The 23,806-nt window shown below is 39.7% G+C and overlaps 2 protein-coding genes across 5 annotated transcripts in view; one reads left to right on the top strand and one right to left on the bottom strand.

Moving 5' to 3' along the window:
- Positions 1 to 3,409, top strand: part of LOC125235857 — a 32,486-nt gene extending 29,077 nt beyond the window's left edge. For 3 of the 4 annotated variants that reach the window (XM_048142471.1, XM_048142473.1, XM_048142472.1), the window contains 4 exons: positions 122 to 248; positions 914 to 1,024; positions 2,036 to 2,209; positions 3,093 to 3,409. In XM_048142471.1, the coding sequence (XP_047998428.1) occupies positions 122 to 248; positions 914 to 1,024; positions 2,036 to 2,209; positions 3,093 to 3,265 (585 nt within the window). In that variant the 3' untranslated portion in view covers positions 3,266 to 3,409. The remainder of the gene's footprint in view (positions 1 to 121; positions 249 to 913; positions 1,025 to 2,035; positions 2,210 to 3,092) is intronic. The other variant, XM_048142474.1, reaches the window with a different exon arrangement.
- Positions 3,410 to 8,743: 5,334 nt separating this feature from the next.
- Positions 8,744 to 23,806, bottom strand: part of LOC125236150 (phospholipid-transporting ATPase ABCA1-like) — a 58,693-nt gene continuing 43,630 nt past the window's right edge. Inside the window, 9 exon segments of the mRNA XM_048142849.1 lie at positions 8,744 to 8,851; positions 13,618 to 13,691; positions 13,729 to 13,892; positions 14,801 to 14,983; positions 16,915 to 17,063; positions 19,486 to 19,583; positions 20,552 to 20,677; positions 20,711 to 20,852; positions 22,481 to 22,638. Of these exon segments, the coding sequence (XP_047998806.1) occupies positions 8,744 to 8,851; positions 13,618 to 13,691; positions 13,729 to 13,892; positions 14,801 to 14,983; positions 16,915 to 17,063; positions 19,486 to 19,583; positions 20,552 to 20,677; positions 20,711 to 20,852; positions 22,481 to 22,638 (1,202 nt within the window).

Consider the following 23,806-nt stretch of genomic DNA (forward strand, 5'->3'; position numbering starts at 1 on the left):
GTCAAATTGTTACGATGATTGCGAGTCTCTCTAAGTCCACACAAACCACAGTCTTTCCCGAAGGCGACGAAGTATTACTTCAGCATTTTTTAGCTCGTTATAGTATTAATTATGTTTCTAGGTGGGAGGGGCGGTGGCGCGTCTAATAGGATCTCGGCGTGCGTACTCCCACGTGGACGCGGCGCTAGACTCGCTCGAGCAACTCGCTCCGCCGCCAAAAGACCAACACATAGTGCCTGAGGACTTCGGTAGGAAATAGTTTTGTTACATTGACAAATAGGAATCCAACTTTGTACACTTAAGAGGTAGGGCCTGTCACGTGGACGCGGCGCTAGACTCGCTCGAGCAGCAAGCTCCGCCGCCTAAAGACCGACACATAGTGCCTGAGGACTTCGGTAGGAATTTGTCCATACTAATATTATAAATGGGAAAGAAAAGTTGAAGAGATGGAGAGTGATATAGGCTACTTTTTGTCTCTTTCTAACCCCCCACTTTCCTAAAATGGGGAGGGGAGGGGGGTGGAAGTTTGTATGGAGTATTTCCGAATTTAACGGGACCGAAGCCGCGAGCAAAAGCTAGATGAGCATTTTTTTTTTTTTGCCACTTTTATTAAGTGTGATATTTGTGAAAAAAAAAATGCTATTTCTACTCAGAATTACTAGCCTTTTCAATCCTAGTAGTTAAAAAAATTGTCCTATACGATTTTTTCTTATTTTGTTACCATTTTCAGTACATGTTGTTTGGGGTAACAAAAGAGGAAAGTAACAAAAATGTATGGAAATTCTGGGACACTTTTTGTCTCCCAGTGAGATTGAAAGTACTCTTGATTCTGAGTACAATTGACCTAAAATTCCCTAAAACTAAAGCTAAATGCTCAGTTAGCGAATAAATAAAAACGTATGTTGTGTTGCAGAGGAGTGGGGCTGCGTGTACGGCGGCGGCGTGGCGCTGGCGCAGCTGGCGAGCGCGGGCGGGCTCGCGCGCACGCACGTCGCGCACCGCCTCGCCACGCTGCTGCTCGCGGGTATCGGCATTCATCTATCTATCTGTAGCAACCTTTAACCCTTAAATGCATGAATTTTTCTTTTAACGAGACTTTAATACATGTCATAGACAACGGTTTTCTGAGTCTGGAAAAAATAATAAAAAAAAATATTTATTACCGATTTTAATACTAAATCAGTGTTAGAAGTTAAATAGGCCAAAACTTATTTATATAAATATTGCTAAGTTTTATTTGTAAAGTTTTACTACTATTAAAAAGGTACACTATTTGTGAAACCTTTAAGATAAAATGTTTAAACATAAACTAATTACTAACTCCGAAAAAATCAGCCTAAATCACATACTAAAAATCGTCCTGTTTTTTCACACTTTTTCGCCATTTCATCTTAATCCGTAAATAATAATTAGTAAATCATTATATTATTTCACTTATTTAATTGTATATTGAATAATAATAAATAATTAAGCAATAAATGTGACTTTGGATAGCTACATATCGAGCCACGGTCCATCAAATATATGATGCATATATACATCACCATGCATTTAAGGGTTAAAGCGCCCGTCTTCGGACATAGACCTCCCCTCCATTCCTCCATTCCCATACAAATACGACGCTGCGGGACGTAAGCGCCATCGACAATAAAATCCTTTTTCTCAAACATGCAATGAAATATTGTCTTTACGTTCCTTAAAATGGCCTGGGAAGTATCGCTTTTTGGGCGCAACAACTCGAGAGGACTGTAAAGGGATTTCATATTATTTTTTAGGCCTAGGCCTGCAAAGTAACTTTTATTTATAAAATATTGTCCTTTAGAGCATTTTTTTTTTATTTCATTGTATGTTTGAGAAAAGCACTATACATGCCTCGGCGTGAAAACGGATTCCCGGCCTCGTATCCCTATCCGGCCTCGCTCGCACGCTCGCTCGACCGTATATACCCACTTGGCCGGAAATCCTCATTTTCCCGGCCTCTGATGTAATGTACTATTACCCAGATAATGTCTCATTTTAACAAACTTTTCAACAGACGTAGCAGAATCCCTTATCGAGGCGTGGCTAGAGGAGCTGGCGTCGTGGCTGAGAAAACAAGTGTTCGTGGTGTTTGACAAAATGGCGGACGAGGTCAATGACCCGCCGCGGACACACCTCAGGCCCTACAACTTGGATCACACGTGTCAGGTCGTCATGTCGAAAATACCAGGTAACTTTATTTTGTATGTCTGGCGGGTAATAATAACTTTCCTGTATTAACTGCCTGTGGGAATACATATAAGTAGCTACCTTCTACTAGCACGACGATTTTAAACACGATTTTATTTAAAAATCGAAATAAGATGTCATATATTAAAGAAACTATATATACATACTAATATTATAAATGGGAAAGTGTGTGTGTCTGTTTGTTTGTCCGTCTTCCACGGCCAAACGGAGCGAGATAGTTGAAGAGATGGAGAGTGACATAGGCTACTTTTTGTCTCTTTCTAACGCGTGTGAAGCCGCGGGCAAAGGCTAGTAGTAGTATATATTAGCGTGACTACATAAAAAAACACAAATCAAAATATAATATTTGTTAAAATGACGCAAAAACACCGTGTCTGTGGCATCGTAGCTCCCGAACAGATGAACCAATTTAGATTTAGTTTTTTTGTTTGAAAGCTGAATTAGTCGGGTGTGTTCTTAGCCATGTTTAAGAAAGCGGGGGGAATGTCGGTATTTTTTTCATAATTCAAATTTTGTGGTTAGGTTAGTTACAACTTTAGCTAAATTTTGTTTTTTATCATGCAGAAACGTCTGCGAGCGATATTACATATTTTTAAATTAAAGGAAAAAATGGAAAAATTCACACCTCCGGCAGGACTCGAACCTGCGACCTTTGGCCTTGCCGGCGCCATCGCGCTTCCAACTCCGTGCCTCCGTGCCTCGTGTTAGGCCTCCGTGGCGCAGTTGGAAGCGCGATGGCGCCGGCAAGGCCAAAGGTCGCAGGTTCGAGTCCTGCCGGAGGTGTGAATTTTTCCAATTTTTCCTTTAATTTAAAAATATGTAACTTTAGCTAATTTAAAAAATGTTATTATTAATCTTTCCAGTTCTCGGCACAATATTTGGTGAAGAAGCGCTCTCAGATTCCGTGAAGCTCTCCATATCGAGTTTTGGACACAAAGAGATAAACAAAGATGTTATTTTCCGTGTTTTGGACCTCGTTGCGGTGCATTTCAAGAAGTCTGCCGGACTCAGGAACCCTTCTTTTGATGCAAACTGAACATTTGATAGACTGCCAACTGAACATTACACATTTTTTATACTACGTCGGTGACAAACAAGCATACGGTCCGCCTGATGGAAAACGGTCACCGTAACCTATGGAAGCTAGGCCCCGTAGCCGAATGGAATTTCTACGACGCGAAACGAAAACGAAACGCCGCGAAAGGTAGTCTAGCTCTGTCGCGCCAATACGCAAGAGCGATAAAGATCGATATCTACGAGCGTTTCGTTTCGTGAGTGAGCGTTTGTGCCATGAGGCTACGCACCCTGCAACTCAAGGAGTGTTACATGCGCGTCGCCAACCCCTTAGAAACTTGTACACTCCCTTTTGCTGTGTTAAGTACACCGAAAAAAGGAGTGTACAAGTTTTAAGGGTTCGCGTTGCCGATGACTCAAAGGACAATAGACGGAACAAATTAGTCCCGTAGGTCCTTCCGTCACCAGCACACCGCACCCTCGTGAACTTGAGAATGCAAATGAAAATTTGGATAAAATAGAATTGATTTCATGCAGTTTTCATGCGTAGGAGCCGAGATAATCCTTTATAAAGGAACTTGTAAGCTGCACACTTTGAAACTATCCTTTATGAAGGATATTTTAAGCTTTACACTTCAAAAGTTTCCTTTATTAAGGAAATTTTAAGTTTTACACTTAAAACATACGACTGTAATTATGGCGAATGATATGACTCCTGATAGGGTATAATGCTGTACCTTGTAATAAGAATCGGAATCATTATCCGAGGCCAGTTTTTGAGAGGTGGCCAGTAATAGTTATTTTCCCCTCACTAGCTCGGAAACACGTGTTTTGTCCTTTAATACCAGCGGGTAAAAACGCATTTTATCCACTAGTGGGTAAAGTAATTTGACCTTGAATAAAGTCAAATTAACTGCTTCAAAATTGATAAAAGTAGGTGAATCTAGTAATAAAGATGATTTACCACCTGTGGAACTACTGGAAGCAGTGATAAACGCAATTTTTGCGTTGTAGTTTCCTCGCTATAGTGAGGGGAAAAGTTTTGTGTTACACTCGGGTGCAAATGTATTTTACTTCTCGTGTGTTAAAAAACTCGCAAGTTCAGGATTCTATTCTCGAACCACTCGCTTCGCTCGTGGTTCAACTGTAGAATCCTTTCACTTGCTCGTTTTTCAATTCCACACTCGGCGTTAAAATACAACTTTGTCCCCTTGTATAACAATAGTTATTTGTTATACAAGGGGGCAAGTCCTGAACTTGCGAGATTTTTAACACACGAGAAGTAAAATACATTTGCATCCGAGTGTAACACAAAACTTTTCCCCTCACTGTAGCGAGGAAACTACAGCGCAAAAAATGCGTTTATCACTGCTTCCAATAGTTCTACAGGTGGTAAATCATCTTTATTACTAGATTCACCTACTTTTATCAATTTTAAAGCAGTTAATTTGACTTTATTCAAGGTCAAATTACTTTACCCACTAGTGGATAAAATGCGTTTTTACCCGCTGGTATTAAACGACAAAACACGTGTTTCCGAGCTAGTGAGGGGAAAATAACTATTGTTTTACAAGGGGGCAAAGTTGTTGTTTAACCGCCCGTGCCAATATTGATACTTGAAAGATTCCAATATTGAACCGCGAGCGTAGCGAGTTGTTCAAAAAGTGGAATCTTGAGCGTTGCGAGGGTTTCAAGGCACGTAGGTTAAACAAACTTCGCCACCGAGTGAAACACAACATTTTTCACCACACCAACACGAACAAAATACTGACTATAAAACATCAAACTAAATTAGATCCAGCAATCTATTCAATATTTATGATTCAAAATAATTATTTGTAGGTAAATTCTACCAGCCAGTTCAAGGCATCAAGTTAAAATTACTTTGCACTCTTGTGGATAAAATGCAATTTTGCTATCCGTTTTCGAATAGCAAAATTGATGTTTACCCGTTGGTGTGGTGAAATATAAATTGTATGTAATAATAAACTCTGCTAATAAATAGGATTATTAGGTGGCCAGTTATTGGCAATTTACCCTATAATTTGATTTAATGGGGTGGCTGGTTGAAATATTATTCAGATGGTGCCATTATAGGTAGCCAGGTCAATTCCAAGAATTGGCAAATTCTGATTTATTACAATTTTATGTCCCGGATTTTTTGCTCTCTAACCCAATTTACATAAAATATAACTTGAGATATGCGCAAGCGACAATGGCGCCATCTATGCAAAGTTGATTGGTAACCCCATTGGCAGACAGTGTTGTTAGGTGTAAATTATTTATCTATTGATCTGAAAATGATCTGCTTATTATTATTATTTACGCTGTACTACTAAAAGTTAAAGTGTTTTACTAAAAGTAAAAGAAAATTATTTTCATAAAAGTATTTTTTTAGATCTGGCACAAAAATATGCTACTTATTATTTTTATTTAATGTTTTTTTGTGAAATAATTAGAATGTTTACAAAAATTTTTGTACGTAAATCTATACAATGTATTTTAATTTAGATCTGATATTTTTATGAACTACTTCGAATATATAATAATTTCATGTGATTTATATTGATGTTATTGTATAAATATAATTAATATACTTATATTATTGAATAAATGGACGCAAATGAAAATACGTGTTTCCGTACACCATTAGAATAAAATATTTATTTTATATTAAAATATCACAGCTCAAACAGAAAAGAGCATGAAATAGTAGGAAATAATGAAATAGACACTATTCTTAAAATTAAGTCGCGTATCTTATGTACAGTTAAAAACCTTAAGTACACTCGCACTTCATTTGCAAGAAGTACTTTTTACAATAAACTATGAATATCTTGTATCCAAACCTTCAAACAAACAGGCTTCAAACAGTCAGGTTTTAGTCTTGTATACAAAAATCTTCGTTTCCCATGAGTGCAAAATAATTTGTAATTGTAACATTAAGTTCGATATTTGGTTGACAAAATTAAAATATCACAAACATGTTTAATTTCATACATATTTTTGTATGTTGTCCCATGTTATTAATGATTACCTACTGTACGTTTTCTGTAAAAAACACTTCTAATAAAAAACCTTATCATAAAACATAATTTGGAGGAAATGTCTATTAAAGCCTGACTAGAAATAAATTATGACTACGCGCCATGTTGCGGAAATTCATTAGAACTATTTTTCTCAAACATGCAATGAAATATTGTCTTTACGTTCCTTAAAATGGGCTGGGAAGTATCGCTTTTTGGGCGCAACAACTCGAGAGGACTGTAAAGGGATTTCATATTATTTTTAGGCCTAGGCCTGCAAAGTAACTTTTTTTTATAAAATATTGTCCTTTAGAGCGTTTTTTATTTATTTCATTGTATGTTTGAGAAAAACACTATACATGCCTCGGCGTGAAAACGGATTCCCGGCCTCGTATCCCTATCCGGGTATATACCCACTTGGCCGGAAATCCTCATTTTCCCGGCCTCTGATGTAATGTACTATTCCTAATACTTTACATCAGAATAACAGCGCCCTCTTGATAATAGCACATCTCGGACACTGGCGATCAAATATATGAAAGAGGCGCGTTCCTAGCACACAGTCTAAGCACGTGTATGTGAACGCGTACCATGCTTGTATGAGTGACATATGACAGGTTGACTGTTCGCGTTTTTGACAGGCGGTAACTGTGAGGTAACCGAGAGGGGGTGGGCGGTGCTTTCAGCGGGGAGCGGAAGTGGCCATACTGTACGATAGTACTCTATTATACTGTGATAATAGTCATAATATATTCCTGGTCAGGCTATTACGTATCAACATAGTCTGGGGATCGATTTTTGAATTTCTAACGCACGAATTCGCCGTTCGAGAGGCTGTGGAAACGACGTAATGCTAGTTTTGAAAAATGACTGCTAGTAATTTTAAAACTAGTGGTAATGACCACTCGTTTTCGATTCTGTTAGTAGAATTTAAGTCGCTAGTAGTGGAGATATTATTGAACGAATTTCACGAAATCGAATGGCCGAGCTTCAAAAATCGGCCCCCTGTTTATACTCCGCGCTTCAAATAATTCATATAATTTACGTATTACTTGGTAATGTCATTTCATGAGCAACTTTAGTAAAAATATCACAAAAACATATAATCTTAATCTATATTTATATCTAATTATTTGTCTATTGCATTTTGAACTATGTCCCGAACCTGTGTCTATTCTTATACCTATTTTTTTTTATCATGGTAATCATTTAGAAAAGGTAACCTATAAAATCTAGTTTGATTAAAAATATGTGTCAAAAAACTGGTAAGATTAACACAGACAAATAGGCAAGATAACAAATAATCTCTTTGCATAGGTTTTAATTATTGTCCAGCAATTTTAATTGTAATCATAAGTCATTTAAAATGTTTTTTCTGTCCTGCGACCCGAAAGCGTCAATTTTCAGGCCGCTGCACTAAACCAGACCTCGGACACTGGCGATCAAATATAATTATGAAAGAGGCGCGTTCCTAGCACACATTCTAAGCTCGTGTAGGTGAACGCGTACTATGCTTGAATGAATGAGATATAACAGGTCGACTGTTCGCGTTTTAGACAGGCGGTTACTGTGAGGTAACTGAAAGCGGGTGGGCGGCACTTTCAGCGGGGAGTGGCCCTACTGTACGATAGTACTCTTTATTATACTGTGACTAAACTAAGTCGTCGCTTACATCTGCTACGCCGAACAGAATAGTATCCTGGCAAAAGTGAGAAGAAATGGTAGTATTTCTTTTTTTAAATTACCATTAACAGATCTCATACAAAAGTGACTCAATAGTTGCCGCACACAAAACGATTTACAATTTCACATAGAAGGTGGCGCCCCTATTATTACATTGCGGTATTTGAAGGCTGTGCAAAATTATATATACCCTCAACAGCCCGTAATGTATCTAAAATCGCATGCGAGTTCGCACGCCGTCTAAATCAGGCCTTAATGTCTACTTTTTTTTGCCAGGCGGTACATTGCGGAATATCGAGGTATAAACACTATTCAAGTAGCACACCAATCAAATACCGCAATGCAATGAAACTCGAATGCGAGTTCTCGCACCGTGTAAGTGCTTATGTAGCGTCGACTCAGGACACATGTATTGAGCTTCAATAGACTAGTTTCCTATATTTAAAATAAAATATTTTATGCAGTGCACGAAATAAAGCAGCACATAATTAGAAGAAAAATATGCACAGTATTTATGTTAAAACATAATTTGTATTTAATAAGTCAAAGAGAAATATATAAAGTAAATGAATTGACCGTGACGTCACTCCTCAGTAGTTCATAGTAATTCCATATTAGCAAATCGTTTTGACAGTTCTTAAAAAAAGCTGATTTGACTAGTAGGAAACTAGCCAATTGCTTGCTATGTTACACGCCGCTTGCCCCTCACCGTTTCACGTCCAATATGAGCGTGCCCTCAGGCCTTACACTAAATGGGCCAATTTGTACGTTTTTCTTTGCCTTAGTTATATTTATAGTGACGTAATACTGTCGAGTTGTCCGCTGTCCCGCCGCGGTTGCGGGGAGGGGAGGGGGTCCCAGAATATCTCCTCCGGCTTGTCTGTGAAGCTTAGGAACATCTGAAACGAAAAAAAATGGTATAAAAGGGCTTTTTTTTCAATGTTGTCTACCTAGGGTTGCAAAAAACGGTTTTTTTCTGGCTTGAAAAAAAAAAACATGAAAGAAAACCCTGAAAAAAAAAACAGTTTTTTTCTGGAGTCTGTTTTTTTTCTAAAGGTTGAAATCTCCAAATTTGCAGAACAGTTAATACTTTTATGCGGTTTTTTAGACTTTATGTCAACTATTAAACAAATTTAATTTAATAACTTTAATTTCTGGTTTTATAAAACTAACATTTACACAATCTGTAGTTAGTGGTTATCGCTATTTATTGTTGGCAACACCACCGCCTCTCCACGCTCCACGCCGCATCGGGGATTCCCCAATAAATGTTTGTTTACTGAATGTTTATCGAATTAAAATGTACGTTATTGTTATTGAAACGTTATAAATCACGAAAAACCGTTATAGTCGTATTATTTGTTGATCTGAAAAAAAAAAACATATTTAGAAAAAAGAACCATGGTGCTTGGTTTTTTTCATGTTTTTTTTATAATTCTAAAAAAATAACATTTGTTTTTTTTTCTATTTGCAACCCTATGTCTACCCCACTTTTTTTTTGATTTGGAATTATAGTGTGAACAGGCATATTTTGGGTGCGCTCGCTCCATCATAGTCCATGATCTTACGTTCTGTTTTTTCCTCTAAAAAGTTGGACTGACCTTGGCTGTGACGGTACAGACAGATCAGCCTGAATATGCTGCTCACGAGGTGATCAAATTATAACATATGACTAATTCTCCTAGATGGTTTTTATCTTTAAGATCGCTTGGCAAAAAATGTCAGTGACGAGCTTTTGTCTGCATCCTTTTTTTAGGGTTCCGTACCTCAAAGAGGAAAAACGGAACCCTTATAGGATCACTCGCGTGTCTGTCTGTCCCTCTGTCACAGCCGATTTCTCCGAAAGTACTGGACCGATTTACTTGAAATTTGGCACACATATGTAAACCTGTGGCCCAAAGACGGACATGTAATTTAATTAAATGAAATTTAATCACAGGGGCCACTTTTGGGGGGTAACATTGAAAATTAAAAATCAAAGTTATTAAAACTATATTGTGTTACATATCAAATGAAAGAGCATTTTATAAGCGTTTGAAGTATATTTTTTTTATTTTTTTTATTTTGGTAATTTAGAAGTAATTTAAGAAAATACGCAAAAAATGACCATTCCCCCCCTTATCTCCGAAATTACTTAGCGTAAAATTTTCAAAAAAATACACAGGATAGCCCTCTACCTGTAGATTACAGGAAAACCTATTAGAAATCTACAGTCAAGCGTAAGTCGGACTTAAGAGAAAAAACTCAGATTACGAATTTCACTCACTGCCGCTGCAAGTAGTTACTAAACATCTTAAAATGTTGTAATCGCGTTGGACAGGTATAAAGAAATTAATTTCGGTTTCGTTTGTTATAGAAATTGTTAAAAAGAAAAAATCATTTTCCAAAATGACTTAAGTTCCTACTAAAAAAGAGGCGCTTAAGACCGTTTAGAACTTCACTGACCATAATATTGCCCACATAGGTCCAAAAAAAGGTGTATATATACGAAAACAAAAAAATTGTGCCACCGACAACCAAAATCAGAAGTCCATTTTGCTCTATCTCTTATTGTTTCCGAAATATACGCGAAATCTAAGTACGAAATTTAATGTACGTTGCCATTACATTTCGTCAGGCGCTCATGACCGGTTTGTATGGAAATGTCGAAATCCGACTCGCACTTGACCAATTTTCATAGAAAGTTGTGTTTTATTATAGTTTTGAAGGAAGTTTCTTGTTTTTAACCACCAACGCAAAAACGACGGAGTGTTTTATAATAATTTAAGGTTTGACGCTTGACATGTCTGTCTGTGGCATCATAGCTCCCGAACGAATCAATCGATTTTGACTTAGTTTTTAATGTTTAAGGTGAATTCGACGACAGTTTTTTTTGTACCACGTAGGTGGGAAACAGGCATACGGTCTGCCTGATGGAAAGCGGTCACTGTAACCTATGGACGCCTGCCACTCAAGGAGTGGCACATGTGCGTTGCCGACTCATTAGAAACTTGTACAAACCTGTAGGTACTTAGAAGGGGCCTGGGTGCCGACGACTCAAAGGACAATCTATTCTCCTAATTAGTTCCGTAGGTCCTCCCTCGTTGAGCTCTGGCTGCCTTACTCACCGGCAGGAACAATGAGTTTACGCTCTGTCTTGCGTGAGCGACGGGCGACGCGACGCGATGCGACGGCGATGGCTCAAGGTCATCGCGTATCCATCGCGCGAAACTTCAGCACTAGCATTTGGTGATTAGAATTAGAAGATTCGCCGTCTTTCACAATGTGCAAATGGTCTAGCGGGTTTGACTTCTAGGTGGAACCGTTTGCGCCATGAGTGTCGTGAGTTCGAATCTCGGCTCACGCAATCTTTTTGCATTTTTATTTACTTTTTTTCTTTTATGTTCTACTAGCTTTTGCCCGCGGCTTCTCTTGAAAGACGGACAAACAAACAGACACACACACACTTTCCAGTTTAATCAGTATGGATTATTTGATTTTATTTACCTGCTTATTTCTTTCTCTAAGATTCTACTTTCTTATTTTTTTTTTAAGAACTCCGGGTTTTATACTAACAAGGAAAGTTTTAAGTAGCACACAATAATACTACATTTTGTTTTTATTTACTTAATGATGAAATGAAAAAATGTCATACAGTGTAACCCAGTGTTTTTTAATGCTGCCATCTAGTGTCGACTGGCATAACCACTACACTAAGAGCCCTTATTCCTTAGAGCGTTCATCAATTTCGTGAAATAGCCATTGATAGATGGCGTTGACGCTCGGTACGCGAGCCACCGGTAACGCAACACACAGGCAAGAATGATCTTGATAGTTTTGAATTTAATTGCTAGTAACAATTCTTTTGGTTTCATGTGTTAACTTTTTTGTAAAGTTTACAAGAGATAAGAATATATTATTATTATATGGTACCTACTAATTGTAAGTAACTTAAAATAAACAGTTTCAAAGAGCTGAGCTGTGTGCAAAAAATTACATGTGTCATTGGCCCGGCTAATGAGATCAAACATGGTCGAGTTACGATAAGTAGAATAGCAGTTCTGTTATTCATTTCCTGACTCGATCATGTGACCTTGGACATCATCGAGATCGACGCTGCTCATCAGTCCAAATGTAATAAGCCCAAACATAGTGGAGTTATAATGAGTAAAATAGCAGTTTTGTTGACCATATCCTGACTTCACCATGAAAACCAGAACCTCATCCTGGGGGCCGGTTTTTGAATCTCACATATGGGATTTGTCACTAAAATACCGGTTGAAAACAGTGAATTGCTTAGTATTTTCAGTGACAATTTTCTGAATTCGAACGCGTGAGACTCAAAAATCGGTCCCCTCCCCTGGTCCCGAAATATAATAATAATTCAAACTCTCATCAGATTTCAAGTAAAATTTCTTGGATAAAATTGCATGTGTAAAAATCAGGCGGACCGTATGCCTGTTTGCCACCAACAGGATCAAAATTTGTTTAGTCGCAGTACCTATACAGCACTTCTCAGAACTATCTAGCTGCTTACTTGCTGCTTACGCTTACGAGAGCACGGTGCGCCGGACTATCGAACGTAGGTCCACTGTCTATGAGCGCTGGGCGCAGACTGAACTGAGCAGTGAGCGGGCCCGTGTCAGCAGTGTATTTTATTCGAATTTTATGTGCTTTAAAATAATAGTACATTACGATACAAGTACGTAAAAAAGGAAGTTCGAAACGAGTGGCGATAAATTAAAACACGACCGAAGGGAGTGTTTTAAATCGACACGAGTTACGAATTTCCTTTTCGCACGTGTATCGTACGACGTTTTTCAGTACAGATGAGCCTCCGAAGTTTCGACCTGGCATATAATGAACCACTTCTCGCACTAGTGCGTAAAAAAAACACCATCTGTACTGAAAAATATCTATCGACACAAAGGTATGTCTTATATGTATGTTTTTAGGGTTCCGTAGTCAACTAGGAACCCTTATAGTTTCGCCATGTCTGTCTGTCCGTCCGTCCGTCCGTTCGTCCGTCCGTCCGTCCGTCCGTCCGTCCGTCCGTCCGTCCGTCCGTCCGTCCGCGGATAATCTCAGTAACCGTAAGCACTAGAAAGCTCAAATTTGGTACCAATATGTACATCAATCACGCCGACAAAGTGCAAAAATAAAAAATGGAAAAAAATGTTTTATTAGGGTACCCCCCCTACATGTAAAGTGGGGGCTGATATTTTTTTTCATTCCAACCCCAACGTGTGATATATTGTTAGATAGGTATTTAAAAATGAATAAGGGTTTACTAATATTGTTGTTTGATAATATTCATATTTTCGGAAATAATCGCTCCTAAAGGAAAAAAAAGTGCGTCCCCCCTCCCTCTAACTTTTGAACCATATGTTTAAAAAATATGAAAAAAATCACAAAAGTAGAACTTTATAAAGACTTTCTAGGAAAATTGTTTTGAACTTGATAGGTTCAGTAGTTTTTTTTTGAGATTTATCAAAATACGGAAAACTACGGAACCCTACACTGAGCGTGGCCCGACACGCTCTTGTCCTTTTTTTTTCAAATCGGGTGAACGCCTATCTTCATTAATTTGAAATCGATGGAATGTTTTCTAAGACCATTTTCACTCACGGATTCGCTATATCGCGTACCCACCTGTTATAGTGTTGTATCTAACTGCCCTACCGACCCCCGGTTGAGGTCGCGCGGCACGGCGTGCGGCAGCCGCGCGACCACGCGACGCGATATCGCGAACACACTGACCTGTTACAACGTGTTGTATCTACCTCTAGAGCCTTACCTAGTACAGCAGGGACCACAAACTGCATGCGCCCCCGGCTGAGGTCGCGCGGCACGGCGTGCGGCAGCCGCGCGACCACGCGACGCCACGCGGCGCGCGGGCTCTGCAGCGTCGCATCCTCGCGCCGCCCCACGCGGCACGATATCGCATAGCCGCCGCCGAACCTGTTACAAAATGTATTTTGATCAAGTTGTAGTTATGTAGAGAACACAGATGTCATATATACCATAGATCAAGCAAACGTATCTACTTAGCGTGTCAAATGAACTCAGTGAAATCCACTGAGTTGTCCGTCTTTACTCGCAGCTTGCAGCTTTCGGGCGTCAATTTTTGTAAGTTGAAGTCAACCAAAACATAAAAAATGCCTCGTTACGTGATATTCAATAGCAACAACACAAAAATTATGAACAATCAAGAGCCTGAGACATATTTAAAATTACAGGCAAGAATCAACTTCAGTACAAAATTTGACACGCTCGGCCCCTATACAAATATATGAATTTGTTTCTTCTATCTAAATTAAGTTCTGTGGTAGAGAATACCCGAAAGGAGCAGTTTTGTAGTTATATCCTAAAGTAAAAATTTACACACATATACTTATGTAAACTTTAAGAAATTGTAAGAAAATGAATGACAATCAATCATAAAACAAAGTGTGACAAAGGATTAGTATTAGTCCTACCGACTGCGCCAAACACAAAGAACACACATTTTTACTTTTAGCAACCTACCTTCATCTTACTTCTTGCTACCTTTAAAGTCCGATAGGGTTGGAAGACATCTTAAACCAATCACCACGGGAATTTCCGCCAAAATACTATGAAGCCTCCGCCACACATAAAGCGTTTTGATAGCGTAGCGTTACGGGGCGCAATGATAGCGGTGCGCTGGACGAACGCTGGCGTTCCGCTCGCAATCCGCGCTCGTTAATTCCCGCCGGCGTTCGCTGGGCGCAACGCCAGCGTTCGTCCGGCGCACCGCTATCATTGCGCTCCGCTGACGCTCCGCTAACGCTCCGCCTAAGCACTCAAAACGCGCAGGTGTGGCCGAGCTTAGCTTATTCTAAACTAACCTTCTTAGACAATCATCGACGCTGCCCAGCGCGCACAGTCTTCCCCGCCGCATTAAAGCCACTCTCGCGCAGAGGCGTCGCGCGTCGCGCAGCGCGTGCGTGGACAGCAGCACGCCGCGTCGCGCCGCGCGTGCCGCGCGTATGCCGCGCGCCACGCAGCCGCGAGAGCCGGGGTCCATGCCGCTACGGGGAATATTGCCAGTGAGAAACGTTTTAAAAAGCAATCCACAATTTAACAGCCTATTTATTTATTTATTTATTCGTATGGCATACATGTTAGAAAATAGAAACATAGAACGTGAAATTTTTCTTAAATATCTAGACAGCCTATAAATCCTTAGTAGTCCTTCCTGAGGCCATTTTTCAAGAACTATGTTAGGATCATTTTAAATTTAGGAAAATGAATCACTTTACCGCAAACATTAAATTTGAAAACGTCTATAAAATATATATTCAATATTTTACTTGCGTCAGTACAAATATCGCTGAAATGCAAGCTCAACATTATAAAGATTCCAAAATGAAATGCAAATGGAAAAAGTAAAGCATATGTAGATGGCACCAGGGGCCCATTTTTCGAAGCTACAAGTTACAATTTACAATCGGTTGTCAATGTCTAATATGACAAGTTGGAAAGAGACTTCCGCTTGTAACTTTCATATTTTTAAATTAAAGGAAAAATGGAAAAATTCACACACTCGAACCTGCGACCTCTGGCCTTGCCGGGGCCATTCGCTTCCAACTGCGCCTTCCCTCAATTATCAACCGCCTAAGGGGTTTTTTTGTAACCTTCAGTTTTGATAAATGGGCCCCTGTAGTTACGACAGGAGATCATTTTACCTTGAGGAATCATTTTATTCACATTTGCCCCATCAAGTACTTAAATCGCAGCACCTTATACACCGATTACCGAAGCTTGTTCACGTCCGGGTCGGGATTATCCATGCATTTTCTTAATTCTTAAAATTTATATGAATCGTATGTAATCATGTGCTAACGCTTGTGAAGTCATTGAGCTACAACCAGGGGCGGCTTCACTCCGCGATTCCATCGCCGCGTTACAAGTACCGGCCGCGAGTTCGCGGCCTAATCACGGGTGGCTCGCAATCCCACGGAACGCACGTTCGCACTTTCTATTATCACTATACGTCGCGAGTTTTTTGAAAGGTTCATATGCGATATCCGCGGATGGAATGGCTAATAATGCTTAGTAAAATAAACATCATGAATAAAATAGGATAATCATACACAGATCTACTATTGATTATGTCATTTATGTCCCACGGAAACGTTCAATAAAGCTTGTGACGTTGGGACTTAAACAAAAATAATATAAATACTGTATACCCAAGACTTGAACATAATAGCATAACATTTTATCTGAGTATAATTTTTTTAATCCATAGGCAACCCTATCGTCCGACGCTGCGCATGTGCGGCTTGTTTCTTTGTAATCTTATTATAGAAACTAGTTATAAGAAAAATTGCTACACCCCACCGGGGTCCATGTGTAACTATCCACAATTTGTAACATCTATGTAAATACCATGGTTTGCAATAAAGATCTTACTTATTAACTAATCATTTTGTAGGCATTTGAGAGACGGCATTTCGGGAACATCAAAGCAGTGGGTCTTCTGTACGTGTACTATTACCGGCAAGCTTAATGCACGGCCAAGCGGTGTCCGACCCTTTAAAACGGTACGATACTGTTGACTTACCCAGACAACCAAACATTGTAAATAATTCATTCAGCACGGGAAGTATGGTCGCGCGATAGACGATAAAATATCAGGCCGTCCCTACCGCACTTACAAATAGTGCGATAGGGCATGTAGTTATAGTTTTTAAAAAGCATGTAATATCTTTGTCTTTTTTGTGTGTAATATGTTGTTTCTACAATTTTGTTCATGTTACCTGTCGTTATTGTTTTTCACCGAATGGTTTAACCGGAAGATCAGCGCTGGAAGTCGCCAGCAATATGCTGAGGTTAAACCATTTCGTGGCACCTTCTCGTTTTTTGTGTTCCTATTTGTAATATTTTTCTCTTTTGTGTGTTTACGAATAAAATGTATTCTATTCTATTCTATTATGTATCATGTGCTACAACTGACCTGGTAGGTTCGTCCAGCAACACCAACGGCGTCCTTCCCATGAAAGCGACGGCGGCGCACAGCTTTCTCTTATTCCCGCCGCTGAGCGCGCCCGTTCGCACCTCCACGTACTTCGACAGGTCGAACATGTCCACTGTTCGCTTTATTACCTGGACAATAATATCATCAAAATTACATTACAACAAACATTACATTAAAAGTACATTGTGCAACAAGGGGAGGAAGTTGAATATTACTAACGAGAGTAAGTTAAATCGCAACGGCTTGCCGGATTTAAAGACTCGAGTTACACACAATGTTTTTCAGTACACTCGCAATGTAAAAAATATGTAAATAGATGTAAAAATAGTACATTGTGCAACAAGGGGAGGAAGTTGAATATTACTAACGAGAGTAAGTTAAATCGCGACGGCTTGCCGGAGCGATTTAAAGACTCGAGTTAGTAATATTCATACTCCCCGAGTTACACACAATGTTTTTCATCACACTCGCAATGTAAAAAATATGTAAATAGATGTAAAAAAGTTAAGTACATTACAAGAAATTTCATTATTCCCTTGGGAGAACGATTTTTCTATAACTCACGCTCCGCCTGATTGCAATAACACATTTAAAGTGCGGGTGTGATGAAAAGTTAAGTACGGTACAAGAAATTTCATTATTCCCTTGGGAGAACGATTTTTCTACAACTCTCGCTCCGCCTGCGTGCAATAGCACATTTAAAGTGTGATGAAATAGTTTTTTTTTTATAAGGGGGCAAAGTTGTTGTTTAACCGCACGTGCCAATATTGAAGCCCGAGCAAGCGAAAGATTCCAATATTGAACCAATATTGGTTCAATAAGTGGAATCTTGAGCGTAGCGAGGGTTTCAAAGCACGTAGGTTAAACAAACTTTTGCCGCCGAGTGAAACACAAAATTTTTCACCACACCAACACGAACAAAATACTGACTATAAACCATCAAACTAAATCAAATCTATCAATTTGTTCAATATTTATAATTCAAAATCATCATTTATAGGTAATTTCTACCAGCCAGCTCAAGTTATCAAGTTAAAATTTGTATGAAATTACTTTGCACTCTTGTGGATAAAATGCAATTTTGGTATCTGTTTTCGAATAGCAAAGTAAGCCTTTATCAGTTGGTGTGGTGAAAAAAATATGGACGGATCGAAACTAAAATGATTTTATTTTTATCAAGCTTGATTGTTGATTGTCAAGCTGATTCGCTGAGTGAGGAAGCTGCACGCTCTACGGTCTCCGGTGGTGTATCTTAATCTCTTTGATAAGTAAGTATTTGAAGAGACTCTGACCGCCAAGTACCCCACGGACCAAGCGTCTAGACGCCGAATGGAATAAAAATATATTCGGCTCCGAGACCGCTGTACTTTCCTACCATCCTCAAAAAGATGTCTTTTGATTTTAGAGAGTTTTACAAGGTACAATGGTAACGTAACTGCATCATCATCTAATAAAGTATGAAACGGGAGGCGATGACTGAAATCAAAAAAATTTTTTACGTGTTTCGGTGGTTGGCATTCCTCAACCCACCAACAAAGTGCCAGCTGACTATTGCTGCTCATTATTGATTTTACCCACTATACAAATCAAATCAAAATCAAAATAATTTATTCAGCAAATAGGCCACAGGGGCACTTTTACACGTCACATGTACATATTTAGAAAATATTGAAAATTGAGTTGAAATTACAATTGATACTATTATATACTAATTCTAAGTTCTAACTAAAGTTAACTCTATACAATTAATTAGAGATTTAGAAGGTCTCTAAATGTCGAATTACAACCAAGAACTACACTAAATATAAAAAGTACAAATACAAAAAAAAAGTCTAAAATTACTTTAGAGGTGCAAATGACTCTAAATGTCACAACTAAAGATAAAATGTATATCTACTTAATCTAATTCTCCTTAGAGATGTATATGGTCTCCATGAGTCAAAATCATATATTTGAAATATTCACTAAAAGAAAGGAAACAAACGACAACCGAACAAAGTGTCCTAATTTAATAAAAAATAGAATTAAAGTTACTAAGTTACTAAGACCGGTCTTCACAGACGGCCCCCGTTCACGAGTATGACGCGTATCTCAGCCATCGCCTCCCTCAAGCTAGAAACATACTACGCGGACGTCCGTCGTAAATCGACTGCGACCGCGACCGATCAGTGTGCACGGAACAAAACATCCAGCGAGCCAGATTTCGATCGGACGTCCATACGCTCAAGGCCACGTCCACGTCCGTCGACCGATAGTTTGCACGGTTATGTGTAGTTTAATTGTCCAGTTTCCCGTCCGCGGTCGATTTACGACGGACGTCCGCGTAGTATGCTCCTAGCTTCAACCTTTATTCGGGAAGGTACAAAATATTGCGCGGGAAACCTGTTCGTGGCTCGGAGTCTATTACCAAGAGGTCGATCGGTTTTAAAAGCTACGATTTTTTTTAGCGTTCCCTTTTGTACCTTTTTGGTACAAAATGCTTATGGTGTGACCCTGTTTTATTTCCATGTTTCGACGTAACAGGTATTTAGAAAAAAAATTAAGAATTACCTCATCTTCTTGATCTATGCTTCTCAACTGGCAGTAGAAGCTAAGCGTTTCTCGCACTGTCAAGAGCGGATCTAGGGCATCATTTTGTGGGCAGTAACCTGTAAATAAGAAGGATTTTTAACTACGGTTTGAATAGATCTAGGTAAATATAAAATCATCACACTCCAATTAGACCAAACTGTTAATTACTAAAATCTGTATTTTTTTTTTTTACTACGTCGGTGGCAAACAAGCGTACGGCCCGCCTGATGTAAAGCGGTCACCGTAACCTATGGACGCCTGCAACTCAAACAGTGTCACATGCGCGTTGCCACTCAATTAGAGACTTGTACATTCCCTTTTGCTGTGTTAAGTACACAGCAAAAAGGAGTGTACAAGTTCTAAAGAGGGTTCGGGTTGCCGACGACTCAAAGGACAATAGACGGAACAGGATAGTTCCGTAAGTCCTCCCGTCATCAGCATACCGCACCCTGGTTGAGCTCTGGCAGCCTTACTCACCGGCAGGAACGCAACACTATGAGTAGGGTCTAATGCTATTTGGCTGCGGAATATGTACCTATACATAGATATTTACATGTGAAGAGGACCACGAGTCTTGTCAAATTAATATTCAATAGAGATAAGAATTACTATGTCACAGGTACCTATCTATATGATTTTATATTCTAGTAGCACCAAACGGAATTCTATTGCGAAATTATGATGGTATATTTTCCAAAATGTCGTCACCATTATTACCGATAATAGAATAGAATTTATTCGAAAGCACACAGACAATAAGCAATTTTACAGATAAAAAAAATAAAGTGCCACGAAATGGCCTCAGCGCTGGTCTTCCGGAGACCATACAGCCCAAGTAAATGCTGCAGATTTCAAACCACCCTAATTAAACCGAGGTATATTATTTTTAATAGTTGTGATGAGTTTTTTTTTGTTTGGAGTTTCAACGCCACACTACCTGATATTTTCGGTGTGGTGGGAAATGACTTCGCTGCTTCGCGGTCTATAGCTCATAGAATAGAGTTGCTATTTATGTATATAAGACATGAATATAAACTCTGCTTACTGATCAACCCTCTGCACAGTTGCCTCGGGTTAACAGGCGCCTCGTTGAGGTATATCTGCCCGCTCGTGGGCCGCACCTCCCCAGTCAGCATAGCGAATGTGGTGGACTTGCCAGCCCCGTTCTCCCCTACGCTAAGCTATGAATATTAACTCTGCTTACTGATCAACCCTCTGCACAGTTGCCTCGGGTTAACAGGCGCCTCGTTGAGGTATATCTGCCCGCTCGTGGGCCGCACCTCCCCCGTCAGCATAGCGAATGTGGTGGACTTGCCAGCCCCGTTCTCCCCTAATAGCGCCGTGCACTGGAAAAATAAATACAATCAAATATGTACAGTCAACCAATTGGAACCCTAGGCCACTCTACAACCATGTCAAAATGACAAGCAGTAAGAGATTTCCTACAGTCTGATTTATAACGTCACTATGACATGGTTCCAATTGGTTGACTGTATATGTGAGTGTGTACATCGCCCCACTTTGTCGATTGCTATAAAGCCGCTTTGTCAGTTTATTCAGATAAAGATACAAGCATATGACGTCTTTATGGTAAGCGACAAAGTGGGACGTTTTACTAAACACAATCACATGAAGTAACATTTTTACACAAATTGACTAAACACCACTGTAATCATCATCCTCCTTGCGTTATCTCGGCATTAGCACAGTATAATAAAGAGTACTATCGTACAGTATGGCCACTCCCGCTCCCCGCTGAAAGTGCCGCCCACCTCCTCTCGGTTACCTCACAGTTACCGCCTGTCAAAAACGCAAACAGTCGACCTGTCATATTTCACTCATACAAGCATAGTACGCGTTCACCTACACGAGCGTAGACTGTGTGCTAGGAACGCGCTTCTTTATATTTGATCGCCAGTGTCCGAGGTGTGGCATTAGCTACGGCTCTTGAGACCTTTGACAAATAATTCCAAGATTTGGCGTAAACAACTAGATTTACGAAAGCGACTGCCATCTGACCTTCCAACCCGAAGGGTAACTAAGCCTTATTGGGATTAGTCCGGTTTCCTCACGATGTTTTCCTTCACCAAAAAGCGACTTGTGTTATGGGTACTCCGACAACGATATATGTAAATATAATAGAAAACACAGGAAGAAAATATTTAATAAAATAAAAATAATAGTACTTTAAGGGCCACTTGCACCAATGAAAATGGACCGTGGAATTTGACAGTTGACATCCCACTAACCCTGAGTTAAGTGGTTGGTGCAAGTGGACCTAAGGGGCGTAAGTTAAATGTTAAACGAGAATATAGATAGCAGTAGGTAGGTAGTAGACAGACTTCAATCATAGAGTCATACGATCATAGGAGTCTCGGTGGTATGCCTAGAGTAAGTTCGCTGACATGTGAGCGCCTGGTACTACTTGCCAACTGATTTAGGCCTATAATCCACTATCATATGTTTGTCATACAAATATGGTCATGCCGTCCTTTTTCTTCACGGAGAAAAAGGGAGGCCTACACCCTACACAGATAATATTTCTATGATAAACATATGATACTTGACTATCGGCCTTAAAGCCACACATTGTACCACGTCCGTCTCATATGGACGTCACTGCAGTATGAACGAGACAGCTATCTAGCATCTCTGTCTAGCTAGAAGTATGCCTGGGGTATGTTGGATGACAGCAATGCCACTGCGCTGCTGGACGGTGTGAGCAAGAAATAACGATAAAGCATTTGCCTCGCTCATTTGAGGAGGTTTCATACCTGTCCTGGCGGTATGACTAAAGTAAGTTGGCTGACCGCCAGAGCGTGGTACTGTTTGCTAAGCGCCACACATTGAGCTATGTCCATCTCCTGTGTGACGTCACTCAAATATGAGCGAGACAGAGCTACCTAGCATCTCTTTTGCTTATAGAACTATTAAGAATGCCCACAGCTCATGGAATTACTAAGGGAATTTTTACCTGTCCTGGCGGTATGCCTAAAGTAAGTTGGCTGACCGCGACCCGCGGTTCGCCGAGCGCGTGGTACTGTTTGCTAAGCGCCACACATTGGGCTACGTCCGCTGTAGTTGACACCATACGCTTCACGGAGTTTTTCTTGCCTTCTGTGTCTATAAAACCTGAAAAGACGAAAGTAAGTTAACCCCGAGGCAACGTATTTATTAAGTTTATATAGGTAGGGTTCATTGTAGTTTTTTCTAATGGCCGAAACACACTATTAAAACGTAACGCGACGCGTTGAGTCAAATCAAATTGTAGTATTTTCCCACTATAAAAATCCCACGCGACGCCATGCTCTATACAAACTGCAACGTGTTAACACGTGGCGTCGCGTAGCGTTTTAATATTTAATGTGTCGGCGCCCTAAGAGCATGTTTTGCTCAATCAGGCGCAACTGAGGTTTTAACCCATTTTTTTTGCCAAGAACGGAATCTGCGCTTCCTTTCTATATCTAAGGGCCGGTTGCATCAAACCATCTGTCATCGTTAATGCGTTCGTTAAATTTGATTGTATAAGGGCCACTTGCACCAATGAAAATGGAGGGTTAACCCACCATTTTATCAGCAGTTCTCGAAAAGTTTGTACAAAAATTAAGGAAAAAGTTAAATTTGTTTTTATTATTCCTATTTTGTTACCAAGATTTTTTTGATGAATTGAGATTTTAGTAAGTTTTTTTTCGTCATTAAGGTTCTCTAGTATCTATATTTTCCTAATTATAACAATTAACCTGTATATATTTTACGAAAGTCGACTTATATTACTAAATGTTGGTAACAAAATAGGATCAATTAAAATTTGCTGACGTGGCTATGTACAAAGTTGCCGGGAACTTTTCTTATATGAAATGAAATGCAATGATTTATCGTCAGACCACAGGTAAAAAATATAAAAGATGTCAAAAATATGTATCTTTTCCGCAGTCTACCATCTCTATGGAATTTGACAGATGAAAGACCAATAATCCTGAGTTAAGTGATTGGTGCGAATGGGCCTAAGAAGTTGTCTGCTGCGTGATGATGTGTCTGTCAAATGTGGTTGATGCAACTGGCCCTAAGTCTGCCGCTTCCATCCTTACCGATAACACTTACCAGCGTTAATGTTCCCAATAGTGGGCAGCCTAATGACCCGCGCGCTAGCCGCCTGTATGGACTCTGCCACGTGCCTCCTTTCCATCTCCTAGCCTTACCGGTAGTATTACCCGGTACTTACCAGCGTTAATGTTCCCAATAGTGGGCAGCCTGACGACCGGCGCGTTAGCCGCCTGTATGGACTCTGCCACGCGCCTCC

Source organism: Leguminivora glycinivorella, chromosome 18, assembly GCF_023078275.1.
Source record: "Leguminivora glycinivorella isolate SPB_JAAS2020 chromosome 18, LegGlyc_1.1, whole genome shotgun sequence".
In the NCBI taxonomy this organism is placed as follows: Eukaryota; Metazoa; Arthropoda; class Insecta; order Lepidoptera; family Tortricidae; genus Leguminivora; species Leguminivora glycinivorella.